The sequence below is a fragment of the Rhinolophus sinicus genome, linkage group LG04, assembly GCF_036562045.2.
Source record: "Rhinolophus sinicus isolate RSC01 linkage group LG04, ASM3656204v1, whole genome shotgun sequence".
Lineage (NCBI taxonomy): Eukaryota > Metazoa > Chordata > Mammalia > Chiroptera > Rhinolophidae > Rhinolophus > Rhinolophus sinicus.
The window spans coordinates 55,445,473-55,472,200 of NC_133754.1; the positions used below are offsets into that span (position 1 = coordinate 55,445,473).

The 26,728-nt window shown below is 48.2% G+C and overlaps 1 protein-coding gene across 8 annotated transcripts in view; it reads left to right on the top strand.

Annotated features, from left to right (window-relative positions):
• The window catches only part of TFDP1 (transcription factor Dp-1), a 41,088-nt gene extending 14,848 nt beyond the window's left edge, over positions 1–26,240 (top strand). For 5 of the 8 annotated variants that reach the window (XM_074329566.1, XM_074329565.1, XM_074329564.1 and 2 more), the window contains 10 exons: positions 2,956–3,022; positions 11,164–11,270; positions 14,856–14,977; positions 16,195–16,360; positions 16,764–16,907; positions 17,479–17,547; positions 19,600–19,751; positions 20,255–20,421; positions 21,526–21,604; positions 24,867–26,240. In XM_074329566.1, coding sequence (XP_074185667.1) covers positions 2,956–3,022; positions 11,164–11,270; positions 14,856–14,977; positions 16,195–16,360; positions 16,764–16,907; positions 17,479–17,547; positions 19,600–19,751; positions 20,255–20,421; positions 21,526–21,604; positions 24,867–25,011 — 1,218 coding nt within the window. In that variant the 3' untranslated portion in view covers positions 25,012–26,240. Of the gene's footprint in view, positions 1–2,955; positions 3,023–11,163; positions 11,271–11,490; positions 11,597–14,855; positions 14,978–16,194; positions 16,361–16,763; positions 16,908–17,478; positions 17,548–19,599; positions 19,752–20,254; positions 20,422–21,525; positions 21,605–24,866 lie in introns of all 8 variants that reach the window. The other 3 variants (XM_074329567.1, XM_074329569.1, XM_074329568.1) reach the window with 1 other exon arrangement.
• The last annotated feature ends 488 nt before the right edge of the window (positions 26,241–26,728 follow it).

Sequence of the window (26,728 nt, forward strand, 5' to 3'; positions counted from 1 at the left end):
TGGCCACATGGACCCACGGGGCAGTTCACATCATGTGAGTGAGTGAATGAACCAGGGAAAGAGACAGGGAGACAAGCCAGCAAGACAGAAGTCTTGGTCTCCCGAGACCTGACCTGCATATTTGGTCAACAGGTTAGGCCACAGTCAGGGAAAGGGATTGGGCAGGGGTGTGAAGTTCCACAGGCAGGAAGCCCACTTTACTTCCTGGTTACTTTTGGTAAATGAGTGACTTTGCTATTGGTTTATATGTTAAATAATTAGCAGTTTGATGTGTTCCTACAGGAAGCTAGGTTTGCATTTTAAGTATAAAGATTTTGTTGGAAAATAAGTCCATTGCACTTGAAATTAATTGCAATTTCAGTAATGCCATTTAAAAAAAAAACAGCCTGTGTTTTGATGCTTCTGGGCTATAAGATGTGAGGAAGAAATCCAGTGGTGTAACCATGATAATTTTTTCCAAGTCAGTACTTGTTGTGTGATTGAAGATTTGTACTAACTGTAAACCTGTCAAAGTGACTTCATGTTGGAAAATCCCAAGGAGGCTGTCATGGGATCCACTTTAGTATATCCTCGTGCTGGTAATTATGTTCCCAATGGTGCTGTGTGGTGCATGGCCTTGGACGGTGCTACTGTCTGAAGAACGAGTGGAGACGCAACAGGGTGGGCTCCTCGTTCAACCCCCGCATGCTTCACGGCCCCTGGAGCCCTCAGGTTCTGAGAGGAGAACTTGCGCAGGGTCAGCGTGCCATCCACTTGTGCCGGAGAGCGGGACCCAGATGCCAAGACTGCTTTGCAGCAGCAGGACGCTGGGGATTGGAGACCGTGCTTGGCAGCCTGGTTTGCACCCCTTGTAGATCCTATTTATACCAGATCTTGTTTATATCTTCAGCAGACAGATCCTTGGAGGTGTTACCCATAACCACTCGCAATGACCACTTTGCAGCTGGCCTGGGACCCTCTTGCCTTCAGCACAGCGGTCCAGTGCCCCAGCAGCCCTCAGAATCAACCCCCTTAGTCCTGGGCGACTAGGACGATTGTTCACATGTGTGTGGATCTTTACAGGTTTGCATGTCATGCTGGAATTCTTGTAAGGGCTGTCAGGAAGGTGGGTTGGTACTGCAGGTAGCAGTGACAGAGGCTGAGACTTCTGTCTCGCCCAGGGGTACGCTGTGGGAGCACCATCAGGCGGGCCTCCTGGGGATAGAGCAGCGCAGGTGTGGGGAGTGGGCGGTTCTCTCTGCAGATGACAGGCCAGGTCTCACAACTTAGTGGGGTGCTTTATAGTTGACCACACACAAATCAAATCCATAATAGTGAGATTTATTTCAGGAAAGACAACAATAATAATTTCCTACTATAGTTAGTTGGTTCTTGCCGTACTTCACCATTGTCAACCAGTGAGGTCTTTATTTGATTTTTCCGTTGTCTTGTGGGGCTCATGTTCCACAAAGGGGGTGGTGTTTTAGAAAAGCACCGTCATGAGAAGGCTGAAGCTGTGATTCTGGGGTTGGGGGGTGGGTATGGGTGATGACACCAACCCCAGATGACCTATGTATATACCTGAATTAGTTGGTGTGGGTTTGAGACAAACTAGCGTCTCCCCTGAATTGCACATTGTCATAAGTGGTTCTAGTGTAGTATTCTTAAAGGGCCGAGTTGAGGCTTGGTCTAGTGTTGTTCGTGCCACCGTGGTCTCCCCACACCAGCCACTGTGCATGACGGGGTGGTCCCAATGGGGAGCTGTGCACCTGTGGGCAGGGTGGAGACGGAAATGTCAGGATGCTGTTCCCACACGTAGCCGGGAGCAGGTGGAGTGTGTCTGGTCTGGGTTGGTCTTCAAGCGCACAAGTGATTTTCCTCTTCATAGCGAGCAGAATTAGAAGGAATGTATTGGGAGGGGGAGCTTGGCTTAGATGCTTGGATTCAGGTTTGACTGGGGAAAATTTGTTGTGCGATATCTCCGGGCATTGAAGAGTAGGATGAGCCACTCTGGGAACTGGTTTGGTGTAGTCATACGTAGAAACTAGTTGACCTTGAGACTCTGTCCTACTGATATTTTTCACTGTAAGATTTTTAATGGCTTAGTTGTCGAAAATGATTCTGTTTTGCTGTAGCACCCTTCCACCTGGCTGACCAGATGCCACGATAGCTCACTTATTCCCAAGGTTCTCGCTCCTTACGGGAAGGACTTGTAAAATGTTGTTTATGGAAGATCAGGAAACCTAGATAAATTATTTTGGTCATGACCATTTGTCTTTGACAGTTTGCAGTCAAGAAATTTGAACCAAAGTTCCATGCAGCTGTTAACGGTTTGCTTCAAAAATACATTCAGTGACTTCCCAGTTAATGAAAAGAAACACTTTTTTTTTGTCGTCGTTCTGGGGCTCAGACCAACCCGAAGGTCCTTGCTGTGTTCTCAGGCCGAATCACCAGTTTGTTTTCAAGGAAGTCGAATGAATTTTCACGTCCACCTGCCGTAAGCCTCTGCCAACCCCAGACGTTACCTTTTAAAATACATGTGCTGGGGTGGCCGGTTAGCTCAGTTGGGTAGAGCGCGGTGCTAATAACACCAAGGTTGCCGGTTCGATCCCCACATGAGCCACTGTGAGCTGCGCCCTCCTTAAAAAATAAATAAATAAATAAAAATAAATGTGCTGATTTAATAAATAATAGCAGTATTTCATGACTATCTCAAGGACTTAGCTTTAAAGCCTGAAATGTTCAAATGATCTTTTTGATAACTCATGGGCTGAGGTGGCCCCACACAGCTGCCTGCACGGAGGACCGAGGCGTTCCCCTCCATGGCTTTCGGCAGTTGTTTGCATAATGGTGACTGGTTTGTCTTCTCACTGTGTTATTTTATACCACTCTCTGACAAGGGCGGTGTGTTGACAACTTCAGCTTTGTCGCTCTATCAGCTGTCGTATTTATTATGACTGTTGTTGCTCTCTGCAGGCTGGTCTAATTGAAGCCAATGGGGAACTAAAGGTCTTCATAGACCAGAACCTTAGTCCTGGAAAAGGTAAGGGCGCCTACTTTGGAAATACGAGTTTGTTGACATGTCTGTTAAGTTTGGTGTATTTATGAATTGCTCTGATATGAAAGCCCCTTGTCAACTGTGGAAGCCCCACTTTGGGCTCTCTCTTGCCTGGGAGCGCCCCCACATGGACTACGGCGGAGTAACACGCAGAACTGAGTCGGACAGACCCCTGCACATACACATGTGGCTGAGTTTGGTTTGGTTTGTAAGTCTCATACTGTTTTCAGAAATTCAGGAAATGTAGAAAAGTATCAAGAAGAAAACACAGGTCACTTGTATTTCTTCCACCTCACGGCCGGGAGTGGGTATGTGCTCTCCAGGCGTGGGCTCTGTGGCCGGCCACACTTGAAGCGGACGGAAGCAGACTCCACCTGAGGTCTCACGGTGCGGTGCGCATCTCAGGGGCGAATGAGTCTCCTCATCAGTAAGCTCTGTGTGGGTGAGTGTGTGTGTGTGTGTGTGTGTGTGAGTGAGATTATGTGTGAGTGGGTGTGTGTGTATGAGAGAGTGTGAGAGTGTGTATGTGTGTGTGAGAATGTGTGTGTGTGAGTGAGTGAGAGGGAGTGTGTGTGAGTGAGTGAGAGTGAGGCTGTGTGTGAGAGTGTGTCTGAGTGTGTGAGTGAGTGTGTATGAGTGTGTGTTTAATGGTTCTTTGGGGATCAGTGTTTCTCTCCATCATTGGAGTTTGGGGAGGATTGATTAAAGCCACTTCTTCCTAGAGGGTCCCACCGTTTCCCTCCTAAAAGTAACATGTGGTAAACCTCTGAGAACATGTATTTGAGCATGCTGGTTACTTCCTCAGATAAAATTGTAGACGTGGAATTGCTGGATCCAAAGATATGTACCTTTAAAATGCTGATGTGTGACGCTTGGCTGATTGTAAAGCTGCGTTGGTGTGGGGCTTTGATACCAAGTTTGTGCAAGCCTGTTTTTGTGCAGCTTGTTACGCTATTGCTGAGAGAAGGCCTGTGGGAGAGCCTGCTTCAGCTGAAGGAGGTTTTGCTTGCAGGGCTGGATGAAGTTGCTGTGCGTGTCTCCAGGCTCCGTGTCTTCTTTATCTGTGGCCGCCAGGCAGGGGGCCTAGAGGCCTTATTTCTGGGTTTTCTCATGATTGTCGTACATAAAATTAGCTTTTTACTCTAACAGTGAGGCCCTAATAAGTGATCTCTGGGTGCCTACTGTAACCTTGGGGGAATCTGAAAGTAGCGCTGGGCCCCACTTGGTCTTCCTGCCGTGTCCCAGCCCCTTCACATCCATGCCTGGCTGGCGAGCGCTGGATGGGAGCCTGGCCGTCCCCTTTTCCACCCACACCCTCCCCTGTGGAGCCAGGCCTCCGTGTGACTGAGCCAGTCCAGCATGTCGTGGCTGACGGGCTCGTACCCCATCCACTCTGTTGCATTGGGACTTAACCTTCAGACGCCTTTGGAGGCTCCCCTGCTCTGCGGAGCCTCACGCACCCTCTGTCTGCATGTGTCCAGGCCTGGCTGAGCTCCTCTCAGCGCCACCCACGCCCTTCGGGCCCATGCCTGGTCTCCTGGTTTCTCTGCTCTGGAATGTCATTGGTGGCGCCCTGCGTTTTTGCCATACTGTCGTCCCCGTTTCCCTCTTATCCAAGGATGGGGAGCCCCCTGATGCACACCTTTAGCTATCAAGCTACAGAATTCTGTGAGTACAAATTTTTGACATTCACAGATTGCTTGAGTGAAAATTCAGTGTAACTAATTGGATATTTAAAATTTTCAGAAATTTGAGGTATGACATTTTCTATTATAAAGTGATAAAGCAGAAATAGTAGTGGAAGAAAATCCACAAGCTTGGCTCCCTTGGAAATGATGGAAGTCTTTCATTCTGCCGTTTATTTTTAATTCCTCTATTTGAATACTCCCAAGTAAACTTGCTTATGACCACACACTGGCTGTCTCCTTTTCCTTTCTTAGGAACCAGTATGTGCTTAAATCCTACTGAGTCTAATCGTGCGCCAAGGAGTTGAATTGGAGGGATTGGAAAGTAACAGTTTCTTGATTCTCCTAAACTACTTTGGTGTGAACCCCTGGGCCGCTCGCAGTGCTCGGTGTCCCTCCTGGGCTGGTCTGACGCTGCAGCCCTTCCGCTCAGTCTCGGCTTCTCGTTCTTCAGCGCATGCGTCCCTCCCGCCTGACTCCTCCCTTTGCCTGTGCCACGCTGCTCCCGAAAGCTCCAGCGTGGGAGCCACTGGGCGTGTGCCCGGCCTCCTGTGTCCTCCTCGCCAGGCCTTTTCTGGTCACGTGCTGAGCAGTGGACTCGGCCCAATCCCTTCCACCTTGTGGCTGTGTGTTAGGTGAGAGAAGGCACACGGTGCCGTCTCCCCGACCCCACTCCCCACACAGGCGAGGGCCACCACGTTTCTCCTGCTCCTTCTGGAGAATTCGTTTTTACCAAATGGAGCCATTTGTCTCTGCTGTGCTGTCCGGAGGGAGCCGGACAATGCCATGTGGCTGCTGCCCTTGTGCCCTGAAGGACAGAAGGGTTCTCAGCAGCAGCCCCCTTTCGCTCCTGATTCAGGAGGATTAGGATAATGGTAAGCAGTGTTGTACTAAATGAGCTGTTCACTTTGGTTATTTGTTAGTATTTCAAGAGGTTGAGGAGCCCCATGAGCTTCGCCCTGGAATGTCCTTTGACTCAGTGGTGCCTAGGTGACTTCCTGAAGTGCACTTAGCAAAGGCTCAGGGTCACAGGAAGGCCCAAGTTTGTGTGGGAGCCAGGGGAGTGGTCCGCAGCATGTCCTGGAGTCAGTCTGGAGTGACTGAAGGAACGAGCTGGTTCTCAGTGTGGAGGGTCGGGTGGTAAATGAGGGCGGGATGGGCATGAGGAAGGGACAGGGGCCCAGGCCAGGACAGGCGGGGGCTCTGAGGGACCAGGCTGGCTTTGCTTTCTGCCCCGCGCCCTGTGCCTGTGGGGCCAGTTCACTGTCGGGCATTCTGGAGCAGGCCTGCGTATCGCTGCTTCGTGGGAACCCTGCTGCCGTCAGATAAGAAGCCGCGACACCCTGAGACGAAGCCACACCCAGCACCCCGTTCCTGCCTCGCCTGCTCCCGCCGGAGCTCTGGCTTTGCCTCACCTGCTCGCACCTGAGCCCCGCTGTGGACTCTGCCGCTGTGGCGCCATGGGGTTCTTGCCCTCACTCTGCTCCCCGCATCCCCACTCTCCTGACCACGTCACGTCCTCCTCTCCTTGCTGCTGTGTTTCTAGGCCCCTGTCTCTGCCAGTGTTCTCCAGAGAGGCTGCGCTGGTGGAAAGCATGCCATGTCTATGAAGGAGGTTTGTTTCCAGGAATTGACTTGGGTGGCATGGGGGGCGGATAGGTGTGACACATAAAGCTGACAGTCACACCCTTCGAGACTCAAAAAGTTCCTTTTCCGCCAGAACGATGAGCTGAATCTATAGCCTTTGCGTCCACAGCCCCTGAAGACAGGAGCCCTGAAGCAGGGTTTTAGACAGTGGCCTCTGTGTGCAGCTGTAGTTGCGGCGCCATCTGGGTTGCTCGCTCGCGGTTGTTTGCTCAGCGCCTTCAGGCTGTATGAGCCTTTCCTCGCACGTTTGTGCTTTAGGCAGTCACTTAGGAGTAGGAAACTAGGTCACATGGAAAATGTGTGGCTGCACATTTCACACCCAGCCGCTCCGTATCCTCACCGATGTGTGGTGTTGTCAGGGTTTTCGATTTCACGTGTCCTGGCCCTGAGCTGCTGCGAGGTTCTGTCCAGGGCGCTGTGCCCCCCCGCCCCCCCCAAGGCCCTGCCCCTGCACCTGGTCCTGGATGAGCTCCCGGCCTGGCCCATTTTCTCAGCTTTGTTTCTCCTGATTCCTACTTGGGTCTTCCCTTCCAGCCAAACGGCTGTGGGGCTCAGGCCGCCTTCCTCCACCACGCAGGTGCCCACACCCCTTCCTGACTGCTTCCTGCCTGGCCTGGGGCCACAGCTCAAATGCCCTTTTTTCTATAATTTATCTTTGTTTCTGTCTGCAGTTCATCATGCTTGTTGCCTTTTCAGATGGAAAAGTTTTAATTTATTACACAAGTAATATGTGCTCATGGAGGAAAAAGTACAGTGGTCACTCTGGGTGCATGTCAATGTATGTTTAAGTGCACACTTATTCTTTGGGGAACACTCTTCCACACCCGGTGTCCATGACATAATGCTGTGAAATGTGCTCATCCTCCCTCATGCTGTTGTCAAACTTCAGTTTTCTTTGCTGAGCCGTTGCTGTCAGTTCCTAATGCCACCTTTTGTTGCCTGGCACCTTTTTGATGGAGAGCTCTAAAACCTGCTGATTCATGCTGACGCAAACCTGTCTTTTTCCTGAAGGGCTCTAAGGCCCTGCGTGCTAGGTGCATGTCGGTCACTGTCTTCAGCTCCTCGGAAGCAGGGCCCATCTCCACACGCTCTCGCATTAACCCGAAAAGTTGCTTCTTGCATTGCCGTCCTTGTCTGACTGGTGACAGGGCATTCTCCTGTGATGCACACTTTTCCCTCTGCCTCAGTATAGTCTTTCAGCTTTGGAATAGGGTTCTAAGGCGGGAGAGATGAAAGTTGAGCAATGAGTGGCTGAAAACTAAGTGTTGCTTTATAATTCTTGAGACATGGTAATAGCACCATCCCAAACGTACACACACACATGCTCACGTGCGTGCATGGTGGGTGAATTCAAACTGGTCTTCCTGCAGCGATTGGGAGGGGAGAGCCCACTTGTAGGAGCAAGCGGCAGAGCTTCTGGTTACCCCGTCCCGTGGCTGCCCTCCTGGGAACGTGGAGCAGAAGCGTCAGCTTGTTCTCCTCTCCTGTCCTGTCCTAACCCAAAAGGACACTTAAAGCACGGCAGTGACATCCTGCCTTGTCAGCCTTGCCCTGGGCCTGAGATGATGATTGTTCTTCAATTAAACGCGGCCAAGGCACCAAAGGACCGCTCTGCAGAGAAGCAGTGTGGAAGTTGCTTGACATGTGGGTTCAGGGCTGACCTGGAGCTGATACTGTCAGAGGGCAGCCCTTGGGCCATGGCACACCTCCGCTTGGATCCAGGGAGGAGCCCGTTTTTCCCGAGTTGACAAGGCCTAGCCATGATCAGCATGTCTGTATGGGGTGGGTGTGGCTGCTGTGATGGCCCAGGAAGGAAGCTCCTGAGTAAGAACTGAGAATGCGGTTCCAGCTGTCCCGCTGCTCCCCGACACCCCTTGTGGGCAACGCCTGCTGGCACCTGGGGCAACACCGAGAAGACGCTGCTTGCAAGGCGGTCATGTTCTCCTGACCGTTTTGGCCGAGTTAGCAAAAAAAATATTTGTGGCATGGTAAGCAAAATAGTAACTCTTAAAACATTAGGTTCTGAAAAATTTTAAATGTTTAGTTGAAATTATTTTTAAAAAAACACTAAGTTGTATAATTGAAGATATCCTAAAACCTATAGCTATTAACAGAATGATTACTAATAATAAAAGTATGCTTATATAATGGTTTTTAAGTTTTTTTCTTTTAATGGTTATATTATAGCAATTCAGACCATACATACTCTTAACTCATTTTCTTGTCATGAAAGGAATTCTCTCATAAAGTTACATTTGAAAATACATTTGAAAATATTTACATTTGAACTATATAATAGTTCCTTTAAAAAAGGCTTGTAGTACATTTTACAGTTGAAACAATATTATTTCTAGTGAGTAGATTCCTAAGCTGTGTTACAATTTAACCCATTCTGTAACTAAAATATTACTTCCTGCCCCCAATAATTAGATTGTGGGTGGCAGTCTTTATTTGAAAAATGTGTTAAGCATTTTTTATGGCCAGATTAAACCAAAAATAAAATATCATTTCATTCTTGAGATTGACAGAAAGTGACAAGTCTTACTGAGTGTCAACAGTTGGCAGAAACCAACTGGGAGAGGAACACCAGCTGCTGGGGGGAGTATGTGGTGTGTGCGTGTGTAAGTGTGGGTTTGCATGTATGAGTTTGTGGTGCATGTGAGTGTGCGTGCGTGCATGTGTGCACAAAGCATGGCCATGGCAGGCACTGTGGGGAATCCTGTGACAGGGCATCAGGGGGGACCCAGGTCCCCTTTGGCCTGTCTGCGTGAGAGAAACCTGGGAGCAACCTGTACTCAGCCTTTCATGTCAACTGCAGCATTCGAGTAACATGCTGAGTATTTTCATGTTACATCTACGTATTCATATTAGAATAGAATAGGAGATAGCATTGAAGGAAGTCAGCTAGATCTCTATGGAAAAGTCTCAAAACCAATGGAAACAAAGTTGCAGGATTCATTCAATATATACCATTTTCTAAATTTAAAATCCATACAGACAGTACTTACATTGTTGGATTCATAGGTAGAGACGTATGAAAAATGGACTGAATGCATCCATCAAGCAATAGTAGTTGGAAGAAAGGGTGGGGCAGGTCCCAGCTGTAAGGTTAGCTCTGCTGCTCAAGTCTCTACAGCAAATACAGTAAAATAATAATTCTCGGTGTACTGGAGTAACACTGTTTGCAAAATAATTCTTTGTATTTGAAGAGTTTCTCACTCAGTAAAAACACAAAAGAGAAACCCTGGTGAGAACGACAGATGGTGTCAGTAAGCAGATGGAAGAAAGGGGGCCCTGGCCCCAATCCACTTCTACCTCAAAGCTCTGCCATTGCCCCCGAAACCCTCAGAGTCCTCCTCGTTCCCCCAGCTGGGGCAGAAAAGGGGAGTCCCAGATTGGGGCTCTGAGCATGTTATTTTCTAGAAAGACACATTCCCGTGGTTCTAGGGTGGTTTGTGTTGTCCTGCGTAGTGGGCGTGTGTTGTGGCTGCACCTGCAAGTGTAGTCATAGAAGATGACCGCCTGGCCCTGTCTGTCGAGGGGCCGACTTCCACAAATTTGACGTGCAAAATAAGCTTTAACATACAGTGTCTTAAGAAATGCCTGAACTGCTGCTGCTGTTGGCAATGACTCACATGCTTCCGAACTTGAAGAAGGTGTTTTCTTTCTTCAGAGTCATTGAAAATTAGGGAATCACTTGCAAATTTACAAACAAAAAAAAATCGATGTTGTCTTTTTTATGAATCAATTCAGTATTCCTGGAAATTTGTTAGTTACTAGTCTCTATGTGAATCTGAAAAGTAACATTATCTAACTGTATTTTAAATCTCTCAGTGCAAAATAGAATAACTTTATGTTTTGAAATATCTTTCATGTATCTAAAACAGTTTTTAAAATATTTGCTTTTGTTAAGATAGATCTCTATTTTTAGAGGAAAAATACTCAAAGCAGATAAACTTATTTGTAGAAAATAAATATCTGTTGCTGTTGATTAAATATTAATATTTAGCCAGTTGAATGGAAGGATGAATATCTGTCTTGCTCAGTGTAGGTTATTATAGAGAAACCATTATGTTCATATGTAGCAGCAAAATTCATTGCTTATTGAATTTTGAAGAAGCCTGTTCTTTAAAGTGCATAGATTGTAAAGGGTTCAGAAATGAAATTTTAGACCGGTCCACACTGAAGACGATGCCTGGTGGCTTGGAGGTCATGGTGATGCTGAACTGGGTGGAAATGAAAGAAAATAGCCTCCCTGTGTTAGCCCTGTGCGAGGCCTCTGGCCACAGAACCGCTACCTCCCGGGGAGGCCAGGAGCCCCCCTCGCAGCTCGCCCACGCCCGTCTGCTTTGGGGAAACGGGTTTAGAAGCGTGACCAGAATAGGGGCTTCTCCTTTGTACATGTGGTGATGGCCCTCAAATCAAAATAATTCTCACCCGAGAGTATTCTGTTCTATAGTTGTCATAGAATTGTAGCCTTTTAAGAGCTGTTATTTCCAGAGCCTGTAGTCCCACCAGAACATTCTGTTGCTGGGCACATAGGGGCTTGGGGGCATGTTGGTGATAGGCCTGGGGGTACCTGAGCCCTGCACCCCAACGAGGGGCTAATTGTACGGGAGAGCAAGCAGTCCTGTACATGCAGCCCCCCTTACACTGAGAATTAAGTTCAGTAGAGGTGTTTGTAACTGACCCGTAGATTGAAAGTAGGAAAAATAAGAATTTCTAATTAGAAGTATCATTTTCCTGAAATTGTCACTTTCAGAAAAGAACTAACCTTGTTTCCTTGTGTTGCAGGTGTTGTGTCCTTAGTAGCTGTTCACCCCTCTGCAGTAAACACGCTTGGGAAGCAGCTCTTGCCAAAAACGTTTGGACAGTCCAATGTCAACATTGCACAGCAAGTGGTAAGGGGCCCTGGGCGGGGTGGGCTTGCAGATTCGGGACAGTAGCCCTTAGGTTCTGGCTCGGAGGCTGGAGTGGGAGGTTTGCCCTCTGCAGCTTCCTGTTGAACGCTTGCAGTGCTGAGACAGTCACCTTCCTCAGATTTCAGGAGCGTTGTGGTTAGAGCACAGTGGTCTTCCAATGCTTATGTGTTCTCCTGGCTGGGCATGTCCGTCTGTGCAGGTGGACGGGGGGACTCCACCCAGGCCTGGCAGCTTCCTGTGTCATTGTGAATTCCCTCCGGTCCTGAATCTGCCTGACGGGCTTCTGAGGTGTGATGGGAGCTCAGGTAGAGTGGCATGGACTTGGGCCAGGGGTGGCCGCACCTTGGCCTTCACACTCCTTCGGGTGGACGTTACCTGCCGGGGACATGAGGGTGGTGTCCATGGGCAGGCCATATTAGGTTAGGGCTGTGCAGGCTGTCAGGGTGTATGGCATGACAGGTGTGTCCCTGCCCTTGTCAGCCCGACAGGAGAGCACCAGAGGTGGGTCTGTACTCCGGGAACCATGTGGGCCCCCTATCCTGTGTTGCCCCCCGCCAACTGAACAGCTCCCACGTGTGGGGTTTTAGTGGCCCTCTTTGTGATGTGACTCTGGTGAGGCTGACGTCATTCCTACTAGGCCATGTGCAGCCGTGAGAACAGAAGGGCGTTACTGCCCACCTGAGCTCATTCACTTCCCAGGTGACCACCCCCCGGCAGGTGTATAATTGTTCCCCGTTACTTAGCTCCTTTCAGTAAAACATGACATTCGCTTAATAGAATAACTGATTTTTCAAATAGTACATAGACGCTATTTGCCACATCACAGCTTTTCAATAAATGCCTTTTTGATATTTAAATATTCCATTTTATATTTTCATTTCTAATTCACATTATTTTATAGGTATTGTGTATTATAGCAGAATTTAGCTTGGGACTACCTCATTAATGATAGCAACAGTTCTGTTTTTATTGCCAGTATAAATAGTTGGGGGAAATTACATGATAATTTTTGTGTTAGTACACCTTAAACTTCATCAGTCTGAAAGTTAAATTGCTGATTTGAATCAAGCTATTTTGGGTGAAGCTAGTAATGGTAATTCATGCTTCGCAAAATCCCAGTGGTGTGAATTAAAGCTTACACATTGCAAATGTCTCTTAAATCTTTATCTACCAAAGGGTTAAAAATAAGAGGACTGGCTGATTCTGACGTGGGAGGTGAGGCTTCGTCTGCATGTGAGTGAACATGTAACCTGGGGCTCAGGTCTTCCCACTTCGCCCAATCCATGGTCTGCATGGTCTGCGTGCTCGGCTCACAGCCCAGGCTGAGGTGTTCCCCACATGGCAAGATTTTTATGTAAAATAGAAAACAGTGGAACTAGGAAAGCAAAGAGAGAGAACCAGTAGGCATGGGCGGCCTTTGCTCCCCCATGAGGGTCTGGGTGACAGCCGGCAGATTGAGGACCCCTCCTTGCTCACCTGTCCTGTCACCCAGGTAGGCCATTCTCACAGCGAGCAGTTATTGAGCACCTGCTGTGTGCCTGGCCCTCTGGCCCTCCATTCTCATTGCAGGACAGGTGCAGCCTAAGGAGAGGATGTAGGGGGCGTTGTCGCAGGGCCTGGGCTGAGTGTTGGGCGGGGCACTGACCCTGAAGCCAGGCAGCCCCTTCTGAGCAGAGGAGCAGCACGTGAGGCTGGTAGGGCTCGCGTGTGCCTGCCCGTGTGGCCTTTGCTTGTGTCCTCAGGCCGCTCTCCTGGGAATGGAGCCAACTGTGTCCAGGCCTCCATGTTGCCCACGCTTTGGACCACGAGCCTTAGGAGGAATATGTCCTCACCGAGTGCCCCGTAAATGCACGTACTTATCAACAGAAACGAAAGTTCTCTTTCCTAGCCTGTTTCATTTTTCAGAAAATTCTTTGATTTGTTTCATGGCTTTCGAATGACGGTGACCTACAGTTTAAAAAGCGCTGTGATGAAGCTCTTATCATTGGAAACGTGAATTAAAAGAATGCAGTTCAGTTGAGCTATTTTCCTTTCTGTGGTTTGTGGATCATTAACATTGACAGGTGACCTGGACTTAGGGATAATTTACAAAGTGTCAGGTCAGCTGTCTCAGGGCCACCGCAGGTAACACACCCACTAAGAAGGGGACTGAAATAGCCAGGAGACGGCCACCGTGAGTCCCTGAGGCTGCAGTTTGCCCTCCTGTGTGTGCTGCCCTCGCTCAGGTGCCTGATGTTAAACGTCACTGAGACATTTCGCTGCATAGTAACTGACAAGTCATGGGTCCGAATCGTTTCCTGGGTCAAGTCATCGGTGCAGATAGAGTGACACAACAAGATCTTTGAAAAGTTGAGATTTTATTTTACTTTTTTATTGAGGTATAAACGACATACAACACTGTATTAGTCTCAGGTGTACAACATAATGATTTGCTATTTGTACACACTGCAGTGATCACCACAATAAGTCTAGTTAACATCCATCACCTTATGTAGTTACAGATTTTTTTTTCTCGTGATGAGAACTTTTAAGATCTACTCTCGGAGCAACTTTCAAATATGCAGTACAGTGTTACTAACTATACATTACACCCCCGTGACTTGTTTTACAGTTGCAAGTTTGTGAACCCATTTACCCATTTTGTTCACTCCTACCTCTGCCTCTGAGCTTGGAGTTTTTTTGTTTGTTTATTTTAGATTCTACATATAAGTGAGATCATACAGTATTTGTCAGAAAAGTTGGAACTTTACTTGGCTGTACAAGGCAATGTCTGTGCGTCCTCCATGCTAATATTTGAGTATTAGTTGATGGGACCAAAGTTCTGAGTCCTTGTTGTCAAAAGACAGAGCAGGCTCTCCCTTCCCGTGGTGAAGCGATGGGTGTTGGAGGCTCCAGACAGTTGAGGGAGGGCAGGTCATCGCTGCCCCCACCCATCCCCGTCCCTATGACCTGGGCTGTGTGTCCTTGCCTTTGCTCCCAGTGCTAATTGCCTCCCTTCCCCCTGCCCTGTGCTGTGGGGGGTGCCTGGATACCCCACAAAAGTGTCATTTGGATGGGCTTCCCACACGCACACCAGAGTCTCGCACTGTATTCCTTTTGTTCTGAGAGCTGTTTTCTGTTTGTTTATCTGTATCATTAAAAGGAAGGGAAACAAAAGAGGGCGAGAGGAAAAATAGAAATGCGCCGAGTGCCCCACTGAATCCTGTAGCTGGGACACGGGATTTATCCCCCCCCCACGGGACCTTATCGAGGCCCACGCGCCCCCAAGATGTGCACGTTCTGTCGGGCTTGTTTAGGCTGTCGGATGCCTCCTTCTGCGTTTGTTTCCATAAACAAGGTGCTGAGGTTGAAAGAGGGAAATAAAGACATGTTCAGAAGAGATGTGGTGATATCGTCCATAGTGCAAAGTGTCAGCTGTTGGGGACTCACGTTGTCATTGTTCTTTCTGATTATTCGTTGTTAATAAAGTTCAGCAGTGGCTGTAGACAATGAGAAATGATAAAATGGCAGCGTCGTATGTGGGAGATTGCTGATTGTGTTCTGAATTGTCTTTTTTGACTGTAGGTAATTGGTACGCCTCAGAGACCTGCAGCGCCAAACACTATCGTGGTAGGAAGCCCACACACCCCTAACACTCACTTTGTGTCACAGAACCAGCCTTCAGACCCCTCACCTTGGTCTGCCGGGTGAGCACATTGCCTAGAATTGTAACCCTCCAGTTCTGTGGCCATAGGGGCGAATCGTCATGCCAGAGGATTGAAAAATGTTCAGTGCATGCCCAAGATACGTGTGTAGTCAAGGCACGCTTTTCCTCATAAAGGAGAAGTTGGGCTGCGGGAGAGCTGCCCCCGGCCCCTGGTTTTGGGGTGGTGGCTACACTGTAAAGGGTGGGAGAGGTGCCCCCCTGTAGTTTCGGTGATGGTTATACTGTAAAGGGTGGGAGAGCTGTCCCCCTGTAGTTTTGGGGTGATGGCTACACTATGAAGTGTGGTCAGCTCTTGGCAGAAGAAGAGGAGGGCGCTGGCTTCTGAGCCCACCAGTAACTTAGACATTTTCCATTGTCTGCAACCGGAAAGGAGCACTTAGGGAATGACGTGTAAATGTGGCGGCTCTTGCAGCAGCCTCACCCACTGCAACTAAATGTAACTGCCATTCCCGGCTGTGGCCCCACTGGACGGCTCCAGCACAGTGACTCTGAGCCTTTCTTCCACTGCAGCAAACCAATTTGAAAATGATTTTACTCGAAGGTCAGCTCTGCGACTTTTCTTAAACAACAACAAAGCTATAGAATCATGTCTGTATTGTTTCTAAAGCAAAGACCATCAACCCCCAAAATTCATCCAGTTAGAAACTTGGAGCGACCCTTTCCTTGACGTAGTGACTTAAAAAATTTAAACATTTGTTTTCCCTCCTGACCTGATAGCACACTTTGGTGTTCAGCGTTTGGCGCCCGCTGCCATGTGGCCCTCAAGGTCTCGGCATCCCCTTGTCTGTTAGCTTACTACATTTGCCCTAAAACGTCCTAAATTTGCAGTAAAACTTCCATAATTCCTGATGTTGGTTGACATCTTTTTAAGAAGCAGTGTTTAGTGGATCGCTGTGCATCAGATATGTACTGGGTCCCGTTCTTTCGGGCAGCAGCCCCATCCTTCCTGAGACTTGAAGGCATAGATGTGAGGTCTGGCCTGTAAAGAAAGAAAGGAAACATTGGACACCCGTTGCTGTGTTGGGTGTGCTCTGCACAGACCGAGCCAGTGTCCCCTGTGGCCGTTCCTGGGAGCTCCAGCCAGCAGGACGCCAGGCCCTTGTGTAGCTCGTTAGCCGTTTTAGGTAGATGTGTGTCTAAATTCAAGGCAGGATCTAAGAAGGCTAAGGGTGCTACTTCTCCTTTGTATTTTTGAAGGAAACGCAACAGGAAAGGAGAGAAGAACGGTAAGGGCCTGAGGCACTTCTCCATGAAGGTCTGTGAGAAGGTACAGAGGAAGGGAACCACATCCTATAATGAGGTGGCTGACGAGCTTGTCGCAGAGTTCAGCGCCGCCGATAATCACATCTTACCAAATGAATCCGTAAGTACATGCCACACAATGCACCGCATTGCACAGCTCCCTCTGTTTTTATTTGAAACAACTTCTAACAGAAGTTCCAAGAAGAGTACAAAGGAGTTTATCTGGCCGTTTTGTGGGTCCGATGTGCCACCATCCCCAAATGTTTTTGTGCCCGGGCTCTGGCTCTCCCTGTCGGGTGACCTCCCCCCTACAGAAATGCCCTCTTGCCGGGCCCATCCCGCATCACTAGCACTGGCCAGGTCTGTGAGGATGTGTTAGGAGCGAGGCTGGCAGCTGCTGCGACGGGTTTGTACCACACGAAGCGAGCAGACGGTGCACTTCTTTATGTTCAGGGTCTAGCGTTTAAATGTTGATCTGTGATTCGTCCTGGATGTTTTGCAAACTCCCGCTCCGTCTCCCTCAGGCTTATGACCAGAAGAACATCAGACGGCGAGTCTATGATGCCTTAAATGTGCTAATGGCCATGAACATCATCTCTAAGGAGAAGAAGGAAATCAAATGGATCGGTCTGCCCACCAACTCGGCTCAGGAATGTCAGAATTTAGAGGTGCACTGCTAACCTTTCATGTTCTGCTCGGAAACTGTCCCCCAAGCAGTCTTTCTAAAGCAGGTGGTTTTGTTGTCTGCAGCACTAGTGCCTGCGAGGGTCTTGTGCTGTCTGTGCCTGGCCTGGACCAGGCAGACAAGTGTGTCCCTGTTTCCCAAAGTCTCTGATTGGGCCCGTGACTGCCCGTCTGCCGTTGGTGCACTGTCTGTCCGTCCAGCCTGTCTGGGCTGTGCTGATACTCACTGCGGGTGGGGAGGTGTCAGGCCAGGCGAAGGCAGTGAACTCTAGTGCACGCAAGTCTGAATCCTAACTTGTGGGACTTGTACAAAATATAGCCACATCCAGAAAACGAGAGAAGACAGAAGAATACGGAGCTTTGAGATTGAAGAAAAGTCGCCTGTCTCTTGTAAAATGTGCCATGTTCTAGCTGGTCTGTTTCCCCACCATTAGGTTCAGAGCAAACATTTTTGGCAAGACCCTCCTTAGGTGATATGGTGTTGATGGGGGTTTTAAAATAAGCTATGTTCAACAAATGGTGATGATTTCTTGTATTGCTGGTTTATTTTTGAAGGTAGAGAGACAAAGAAGACTTGAAAGAATAAAACAGAAACAATCTCAACTTCAAGAACTTATTTTACAGGTAATAAAATACTTATCTTTGGAGGCAAGGTCATTTTTCTTCTACTAATGTAGTTTTTCCTCAACAGCAGTATCTCACAGTTCATTATATTCCTATGTGGTAAATAAAATCTCTACTTTGAGATTTTGAATGTGAATTTCATGCATGTTCACTGAGCTCATCCTGTGCCGTTGACATGAACTCTCATGGACATGGACCTTGTTCCCAGAGAGAGAGCGAGAGAGAGAGAGTGAGAGCATGTGTGAGTGTGTACACATGTGAGTGTGAGCATATGAAAGCTCATGTGTGAGCACGTGTGAGTATGCACGCGTGTGTGCGAGCAGGTGTGAGTATGCACGTGTATGAGCATAACCATGTGAGCATGTGTGTCACTTGTCAGAAAATGTCTAAATGGCAGGAGGGATGGCCCCTTAGGAAAGGAGCATGTAAATATTCCTTGGTTATGTCTGAAGCGTGTTCTGAGTACCAGCCTCCAGACTAGGGGTGTGAGATGCAGAGTGAACCTGAGGTGGGTGTTGGCAATTACTGCTCAGAGGTCAGCACACGTGGTCATGGAGCATGTGTCAGTGCACCGTCCCTGTACCCTCGGGCACACTCCGTCAGGGAACATGTGCGGCCGTCCCCTGGGCCTGCAGAGACGACCTTGAGCATCAGCCTACCCTTGTAGGGTCCTGGAGATGCATGGCTGGGTTAGAAGCAAAAACTCAAACACGTGTGAAGATCTTGCTGGAGAGGGAGTGACTGGGCCCTGGACTGAAGCAGCACAGCACTGGGGTCCCTGCCAGTGGCATGGGGAGCAGCTGCCAGCAGAAGTGGTGGTTGGTTAGGAAAGGGAAGGATGCCTTAGCAACTCACTGAGATGCCTGTGGATCCTCAGGGCAGTGAGGCCACAGGCCCTGCGGTCAAGTCGCAGGGTGTCGGGGAGCCCTGGGAGCCTGTGTCCAAGGACCAGAGGGTCGGGGTCTGAGAAGCTGTGGCAGCAAGTGAGACCCTTGGGGGGAAGCGTGTGGGGCCTGAGGACAAGCCTAAGTGCTGAGGGCAAGAGATCTAAGAACATGGGAAAAGACCAGGACGGGGCACTGTGGGGCTTGGCACATCTGCCCCAGCACCCAGCGGTGCCCAGGGCATGCTCAGCATGGAGGCGCCTTCCCCCACCTCGGAACTCTGTTGCCCTTAAAAGAGGCATCCAGGACCCTTTCCATGGGAGGCCAGCTGAGGGGGTTTTGGCAGGTAGAGAAGTAGTCAGAGCCAGGGGACAGAGGGGACTTGGGCAATGGAACAACACATGGGCGTAGCTCTGGCTGGGAGGGCAGTTGCTCTAGGCAGCAGCCCCTCCAGACTCCAGAGTTCTTTCACTCAGTTGCCTTCGGTAGAGTGAATTATTCTCTTTCTCTGCATCCATAGCACCTCATAGCTACTTAAAAAAAATCGAAGTCACTGCCTGTCTCCCACTCGGCCTTGAGCTCCTGGGTCCCAGCGCCGGGCAGCTCAGAGAGGCTGGATAGGGAGGGAGGGAATCTTCCTGACTTGACATTAATGGCAGGGAAGTTATCTTGCCCTTTCGGAAAGGTCATTTTAGGGCCTGGCTTTCTGGCTTTAGGCCTGAGGACCGTGTCCCCAAGGAGACAGACTACACCAGCCCGTTCGCTGTTTCTGCTGTCCTGGGAAGCTCCCGGTCCACAACCGAATGCCTGCCTCCTAAGGCGTGTGGAGGGGACAGTCATGGGCACATGCGGACCCCTCCCCAGTGAGGGGTAGGACTGTAACCTCCAGAGTCCTCCTTCTGTACGAGGGGGTTTCTGTCTGAAGGGTGTGAATGCCTGCGTCTGCAGTCTCAGTTCTCTGGGGATTTGGTTTTTCAGGATGTGCTTTTTTTTGCTGGGCAGCTCACTGGATCCTGCAGCCCCTCTTTCTCTGATCTCCCAAAGGGGGACCCAGACTCTTCTGCTGTCTTGTGAGGGTCAGGGAGGGTCGTTGAGGGTGCCTGGGGTGAAGGGATTAGGTTCGGCGATGACTGGTGCGAGCGTCGTGCTGATTGCTCATCTTTTGTAGCAAATTGCCTTCAAGAATCTGGTGCAGAGAAACCGCCAGGCAGAGCAGCAGGCCAGCCGGCCGCCCCCGCCCAACTCTGTCATCCACCTGCCTTTCATCATTGTGAACACCAGCAAGAAGACTGTCATCGACTGCAGCATTTCTAATGACAAGTAGGTTGTCCGCCTGCCTGCTCGGTCTCAGCACTGGGTCTCAAGTCAGAAAAGAAGAATGGCACAGTCAGCGGTGTTAACGGCCTGTCTGGTTAATTTATATAAGTGCCTGGTTTGTAATTAAATACCATCTTTTGGCATAATTACTTGAGAAGTTTGCTTCTCATTCCCCTGATTATGCATCTCTCTTTTAAAAGGAAAATAAATCAAACCTGTTAGGATTGTTAGTAGGACAGTTGTTCAGACGTAGCACAGCTGGCAGATGGTGTTCACTGTTAGTCCTGGGAGCCAGGCAGCCTGAACCGAAGGTGGACCAGCCAGCCACGTGCTGGGGCCGCGCCTCCAGAGCGTAGACGACGATATGCGGTGCCACCTGAGTCTCCCAGGTCACTGTTTCTGAGTTGACAGATTCTGTAGACACCAGATGAAAGGGCACCCAAGGAACCAAGCGCGTCCATCTCTGTTGAAGATGGCATTTTTCTAACAGGGACTTTCTCCTCCAGATTTGAGTATCTGTTCAATTTTGACAACACGTTTGAAATCCATGATGACATAGAGGTGCTGAAGCGCATGGGGATGGCCTACGGGCTGGAATCCGGAAGCTGCTCCGCTGAAGACCTCAAAGTGGCAAGAAGTTTGGTGCCGAAAGCGCTGGAACCCTATGTGACAGGTCAGTCGGTCTCAGTGACCATGGTGGCTGAGTGGGGACAGTCCCCCAGCCCCCAGTCGTTCAGCTCTCCTCTGCTAATTTGGCTCAAGCTCACTGCACTGAGAGCAGTGACACGCGGGGACATGAGAGGGTCCTGGGGACTGCAGATGTGGGCACGGGAGGCAGGAGGGCCATCTGACGGGGCCTTCAGCCGCGGAGACACTTGCCGAATGGTGTCCACAGTGGCATTTTGTGGGTTGGCCCATGCAGTTTATATGAAGGTGTTAAGTCAGGATTTCACCTTCCAGGTAAGGCCCCCAAAAAGAGAGATTGAAGTTCTCTGAGGAGTGGAATAGGCTTGGACGTTTCCCCTCAGGTAGCTGATTGGTCACTACTGCAAAGGAACCAAGAATATTGACGTTCTGTGCCTGTTAACTGATGGCTGGAGTATGGAAGCATTTGCTTGGTCAGTGGTTACTCTGGTTCTCTGGCTTACGTTCTGTTGACTCCTTTGCTAAGAACAATCCTGGCCACAGAGGGGAATCGGCTTTGGGGCAAGAAAAAGCTGCCATCGTCGCCCCACCTTTTTGGTGTAGATCTGTCCCTGAGAGCCATCGCGTTGGATTGGACTCAGAGCTCCTGAGCCGTTCAGAACAAGTGGGCCTCTGGCGTCGGGTCGTCCAGGGAAACTGGCTCTTCCTGCCCGTCCTGCAGGCTCCAGCAGCCAGCCGGCCGGGACTCCGAAGCTGGCGCGTCTTTGACGTCTCTACCTTCACTCTGGTCCTGGTACAGACCGCTGTCTCCAGGACGGGAGTGAATGCTGGTCCTTCGTCCCCCTTGGTTCCCACTGTCTGCTTTATGACAACAGTTTAGATTCAGTGGCACGGTTGTGTCGTCATCAGTGACTACACGCCAGTTAAGGGCTTCCATGCCTTCTCGCAGAGGGCTGGTCGGTGGCTGTGGCCTGGCTGAGCAGGGCTGCTTTCCAGGAGGTGGCATGGCCCAGGAAATGCTGGACCCATCACAGGTGTCCAGGTGCCGTGGCCATCTTGTTTCAGCATGAGTGCCTCTGTTTCTTCTGGTCTCTGCTTCATGACATTTGCTTTATTTTCTTTCTCTTTTCAGAAATGGCTCAGGGATCACTCGGCAGTGTATTCATCACGTCGTCGGTTTCGACCTCTAATGGCACAAGGCTTTCTGCCAGGTGACTGCAGTTCTGGGCCGAGGCGGGTGGGCAGTGGGGACACTGTGTCACCTGGCAGTGTGAAGCCCCCCAGCTTTCATACAAACAACCTTGATTCCTCAGCTGTTCAGAACTGGATTCATTGTGTAGACAGTGGGTCCATCACCCCCTGGAAGCGATTTCAGCCCCTCCCCCACCCGAGGGTGCTTCACGTGCCTGCAGCTTGTCCCCTTCGTGGAAAGCAGCTTTCTTATTGGTTTCTTCCCCCTAAAAAGTAAAAGTAATACATGTCTTTTATGTTTTAAAAATTCACACACAGCAAAAACCCCACTGCCAACTGCCTTAAGTGACTGTGTTCCTCGATCCTTTTTTCCTTATTTCTTTTTAACACAATTGAGGTCACAATGTATATTTAATTTTGTTACCTGCTTTCTTCATTTACCTTTTATTGTTAAGTTAAATTTTCTATGTTCTTTTTAACACACTTGAGATCACAACATACAAATAATTTTGTTCCCTGCTTTTTTTACTTTACCTTTTGTTGTATGTATTTTTCTGTGTTATTGAAGGCTTTATTATTTAAATCAGTGAGCATTTAACCTTTGACCTAGCAGTCCCACAGAGCAGAGTATGTCAGCCCTCAGTGTTTATCTTAGTTTTAAAAAGATAGACAATTTCAGCATTAAGTATTGACAAAACAATGGTTTTATGAACTTATTATATTGTGTTATAATTTATACATATTACTTTATATTAATCCTAAGTATTAATAAATGTTTAATTTCTTAAAATATAAGATAAATTAGCAGCCTGTAGGGCCAACAAAATGGGATTGATCTAATAAATGACGGTGTGCGCACACCTTCAATGCAGTGCTCTGTGGCCATTGAACACGGCACCTTGGGTTTCTGTGTGACCCACGAGGCCACAGGGTGGCCCTGAGCGAGCCACGCATGGACAGTGGGGTTGCGAAGCCTCGGGGTCAGCCGGCCTGCTCCAGGGAGATGGGACTGCTGAGGGCTTAGTCGTTGATCTGCTGCGAGGCTTAGTGAGGGGTGAAGTTCTTTGTAGGGTGTTTGGCACACGGTCAGGTTCTGACAGAGGTCAGCTCGGTTTTTAATTCCAACTCTCTTGCTCTGTGTGTGTAGGGAGCAGTCTGTAAACTGCTGGGCATTGGTTATTCCAAGGAGGTGGAATTTAGGTATTTTCTAAACTTCCATCTTCATGAAATTCATTTTATTGATTAAATTTTCAGAGACTCATGTCAGTTTTTATAATGAGGGAAGCAAAGCCAGTAACATTTCAGAAGAAAAACTAACATTAATGGTGGAATGATACAGTATTTTATGAAGGCACGATAATTGACTGAACTGCCCTCCATTGTTGGATATTTAGGTGGTTCCCAGTTAGAAGAAAAGCGGCAATGAGCAGCTTTATGGCTAAATTTTTCACCCTTTCTGACCTGTTTTGCTAGGCTAGATTTCCCAGGTGTAGAATTACTTTGTCAAAGAGCACAACATTGAATAGTAGTTTTTTTGTGCAGTGTTAATAAAGACCAGTAAAAGGTATTAAAATATATCCATATGGCTTTATGTTAATAAAAATATTTCTTAGTGTTAGTATGTATTGCAGCTCTGGCCTGTTGTTGCTGCAAACTTTTTAGGGTTCCTGATCCTATTGCCAAGTTAAACCAACACTTGCTGCTTAGTCATTTCGTACTTCCCAGACTCCCTCTTTTTCAGGTGTATAATGGCCACGTTTCCAATGCAGTTGTGACCCTTTTATGTCCTATCTAAACGGATTTACTGTGTGAGCTTCTCCCGGGAGTGACTCCAAGCCCCTGTGTAGTTTCAGGATTTCAGCCCCTCTCCCCCACCCGAGGTGTGAAACCTGGATGATCTCTATCAAATTTTAAATTCTAGGTTGGCATCCATTCAATACTTGATGTTTCTTAGAATACCTTTTTTTGCTGTACAACTCAAATACTAAGAAATTGAAATTATTTTTGACCGTAACCTACACAAGTTACAATTCATAGTGGAAATGTGCACTTGTCCCTCCTCCTCATGATTGGCGTGGACCATCACCTGTCAGTGCCCCAGAACAGTAACTAACCCTTCGTGTCTGACTCTCTCTATACTGGGAGGCTGGGTGGTGGCTGAACCCAGGGGTCTTTCACCAGGATCCCAGCTCTTAAAATCTCTCACCGATCTAGGCCAGGGTCTCACCTGTGGCATTCTTGACATTTTGGGCCAGATGACTCTATGTTGTGGGCACTGCCCTGTGCCTTGTGAGATGTTTGGTAGTACCCTCGGCCTCAGATGCCAGTACCCCTGTCCTTCCCCACCCCCAGCTGTGGCAACCAAAGATTTTCACATGTCCCTGGTTGAGACTCCTAGGAACATAATGCAAATGTAGGTGGGTTCTGGACGCCCACCTGAGGACCAGTGTGTAGGACCAGGCACCTCTGCCTCCTACCCGCTCCCAGCCCAGCAGCTCCACCACCCCTCTGGGCCTGTGGTCCCTGCCCAGGGCCAGCCCCTCTGACTTTCAGCAAATGCCATTCCACAAAACTAGAAAGGCGGGTCCTTGGAGCCTTCCTGGAAGTATAGATTGCAGAGTGTCTGCATGAGACTCACCTGTTACAGCTCAGCTTCCTGGGCTCTCACAGAAAACAGAGGAGCTGAGGGTGGGGCCTAGGGACATGATTGATACACACGTGCATGTACACGTGAATGCATGCACAATGCACATCATACATGACCGCACACATACACAAACGTGCATACGCAGACACATGTGCACACACACACAACTTGCTGGGTGCTCTCCCACACATGCTATCCAGGGAGCCTTTCCTTGGAAGGTCCCATGTCACCCTTCTTGGGGTCCTTTTTCCTAACTGTTTTCCGCCTCCTTCCTGGAGATTAACAAGTTCATAAGTAAAAGGCCTAGAAAGAAGGATCTAATCGTTTTTCCGTTTGTGCACTCAGGGATATTGTTTCTGATGTAATAATAAATGGGGAAAAAGACTATCTATTGTGGTCTTGCCAATATTCCCTTCATTTTTCTGGTTATGTCCAAGAGGACAGGCTGAAGAGGATATGAAGAGGGTGAAACGGATGACAGAGTGTTGGGATTCTGTGTTAACAAATGTGTGAAACTTTCCGTTTCTCTTTGTATAATAGAAACTACCCAGACCTCCCTGCAATGCTGGCCTGTCCTTGGCGCAGGCTGCAGACGCGCGTCACTGACCACCTTGTGTCACCTCCTGTCCTTGCAGTGACTTGACCAACGGTGCGGATGGGATGCTGGCCACGAGCTCCAGTGGGTCCCAGTACAGCGGGTCCCGGGTGGAGACCCCTGTGTCCTATGTCGGGGAGGATGACGACGAGGACGAAGAGTACGAGAACGAGGAGGAAGACTGACGTGCTCGCTCGCAGGTCGCTCCCCCGCAAGTTAAGCTGCAGGAAAACATGCTTAGGGAAGAGAAACTTTTTTTTAATGTGGGTTTTTCTGTTTCTTTTTGGCCTCCTCCCAAGAAGATATTGGTAAGCTATTGAATTCGATGTGCGCCTCTGATAAGCAAGCCAGGGTTGTTTTCTGTCGGGTCTTTTAAGACGGGCTGCAGTGTGTATGGGTTCCAGTGTGCTGATGCAGGACCTCTACTTACTTTTTAGGATTTTGTGTGTTCCTTTTCTATTTTTTTAAATAACGACTTCATTTATGCCCAGTAACAATTCTTGCTGAGATTGCTGACTAAGCTGTAGTCCATCTACATCAACGAAAATAAAACTCCATACATCAATGAAAATAAAACTCCGTCCGGTGGAGGCGGGTACACCACCCAGAATGCCATTTGCAGTTTGTTGTGAATGGCGCCACCCGCTGGCCGAGGGTGTGGCTCCAGGACGAGTGTTGTGTTGTTCAATCATGTGGTGTCCAAAGAACTGAGCAGATGGCAAAGCTCTGCTTTTCAACATTAAGCGCCATGAATCTTATTATACCTTTATTTTTCTCTTAAATTATATCAACTGTGATTCCATCAAGTTTATACTTTTTTTTTTTTTTTTTTGGTCTATTTCGCAACAAATTGCAGAGTTCTTTTTTTGTTTTTGTTTTGTTTTGTAAAAGTTTACTGCCATGCTGGTGCAGCTATGAAAACTGTCTGGAAGGCTTAGAATGGTTTATTGCTTATGGTAAAATTTGCCTGATTTCTTACAGGCATCGTTTGGAAACTTTTTATTATATAGTTGTTTACATACTTATAAGTCTATCATTTAAAGACATGTACTGAAACAAATATTGTATTTGTTTCATAAGCATCTTCCTGTAATCTATTATAAAGTTGAAATTAAATATAGAGAATGTTTTAACAGTTTTTTAACTCAAAATTTGTCAATCATTTTTAATAGTTCTTTTTTTATAAAAAGAAAAAGGAATTTCGGGACAGGCAGTAGCCTCTTTTAAAATTTATTCACAAAGAACCATTAGCTGCACAGTTGCTGTTAGCTGCCTGTTCTAAAACAATAGTCTTTTTATTGAAACACAAACTTTTCTGTAATATTTTATGGAATATAAAGAGACTTTAATTGTTTGACTTGTTTAACTTGGCACTGTTAGTTTTTATTAATAAAACGCGCATGGGCATTTTAAACAAGTTCTGTGTTTCTCTAATTCAGAGATTACTATCTAGAAATTATTTTATCCTGTCAGTCTTACTTTCTGCTGGAGTGAGGAGAAGTTGCCAGGCCAACCAGTGGTAGGCTCGGACCCCACTGTTGCTTGCCCCTCAGCTTGTCCTGTAGCTTTTCAAGGGATGGTGGGGACCAAAGAAAGGTCGTGGTGGGCACAAGCTAAAGCAATACCTCCTCTCTGGAGGCCAGTGGTGGGGAGAGAGTTTGTTCCTTGATTTTCTCCTGAACCCTAAAAGTGGAGACAGATTTTATGGGTTTGATTTTCAGAAAAAGAAGATCATAAGGTAAGAAAGGAGATGTGACCTCTGACTTCCAATGTTATCATGCCATATCTGAGTGACCTGACCTCTGACCTATGACATGACATTTCTGAGGTGGCTCAAAAAGCTTTCACTGACGGTATCAGAAATGAAGAGCATTTGCTACATTGTCTTACGTAGTACAGATA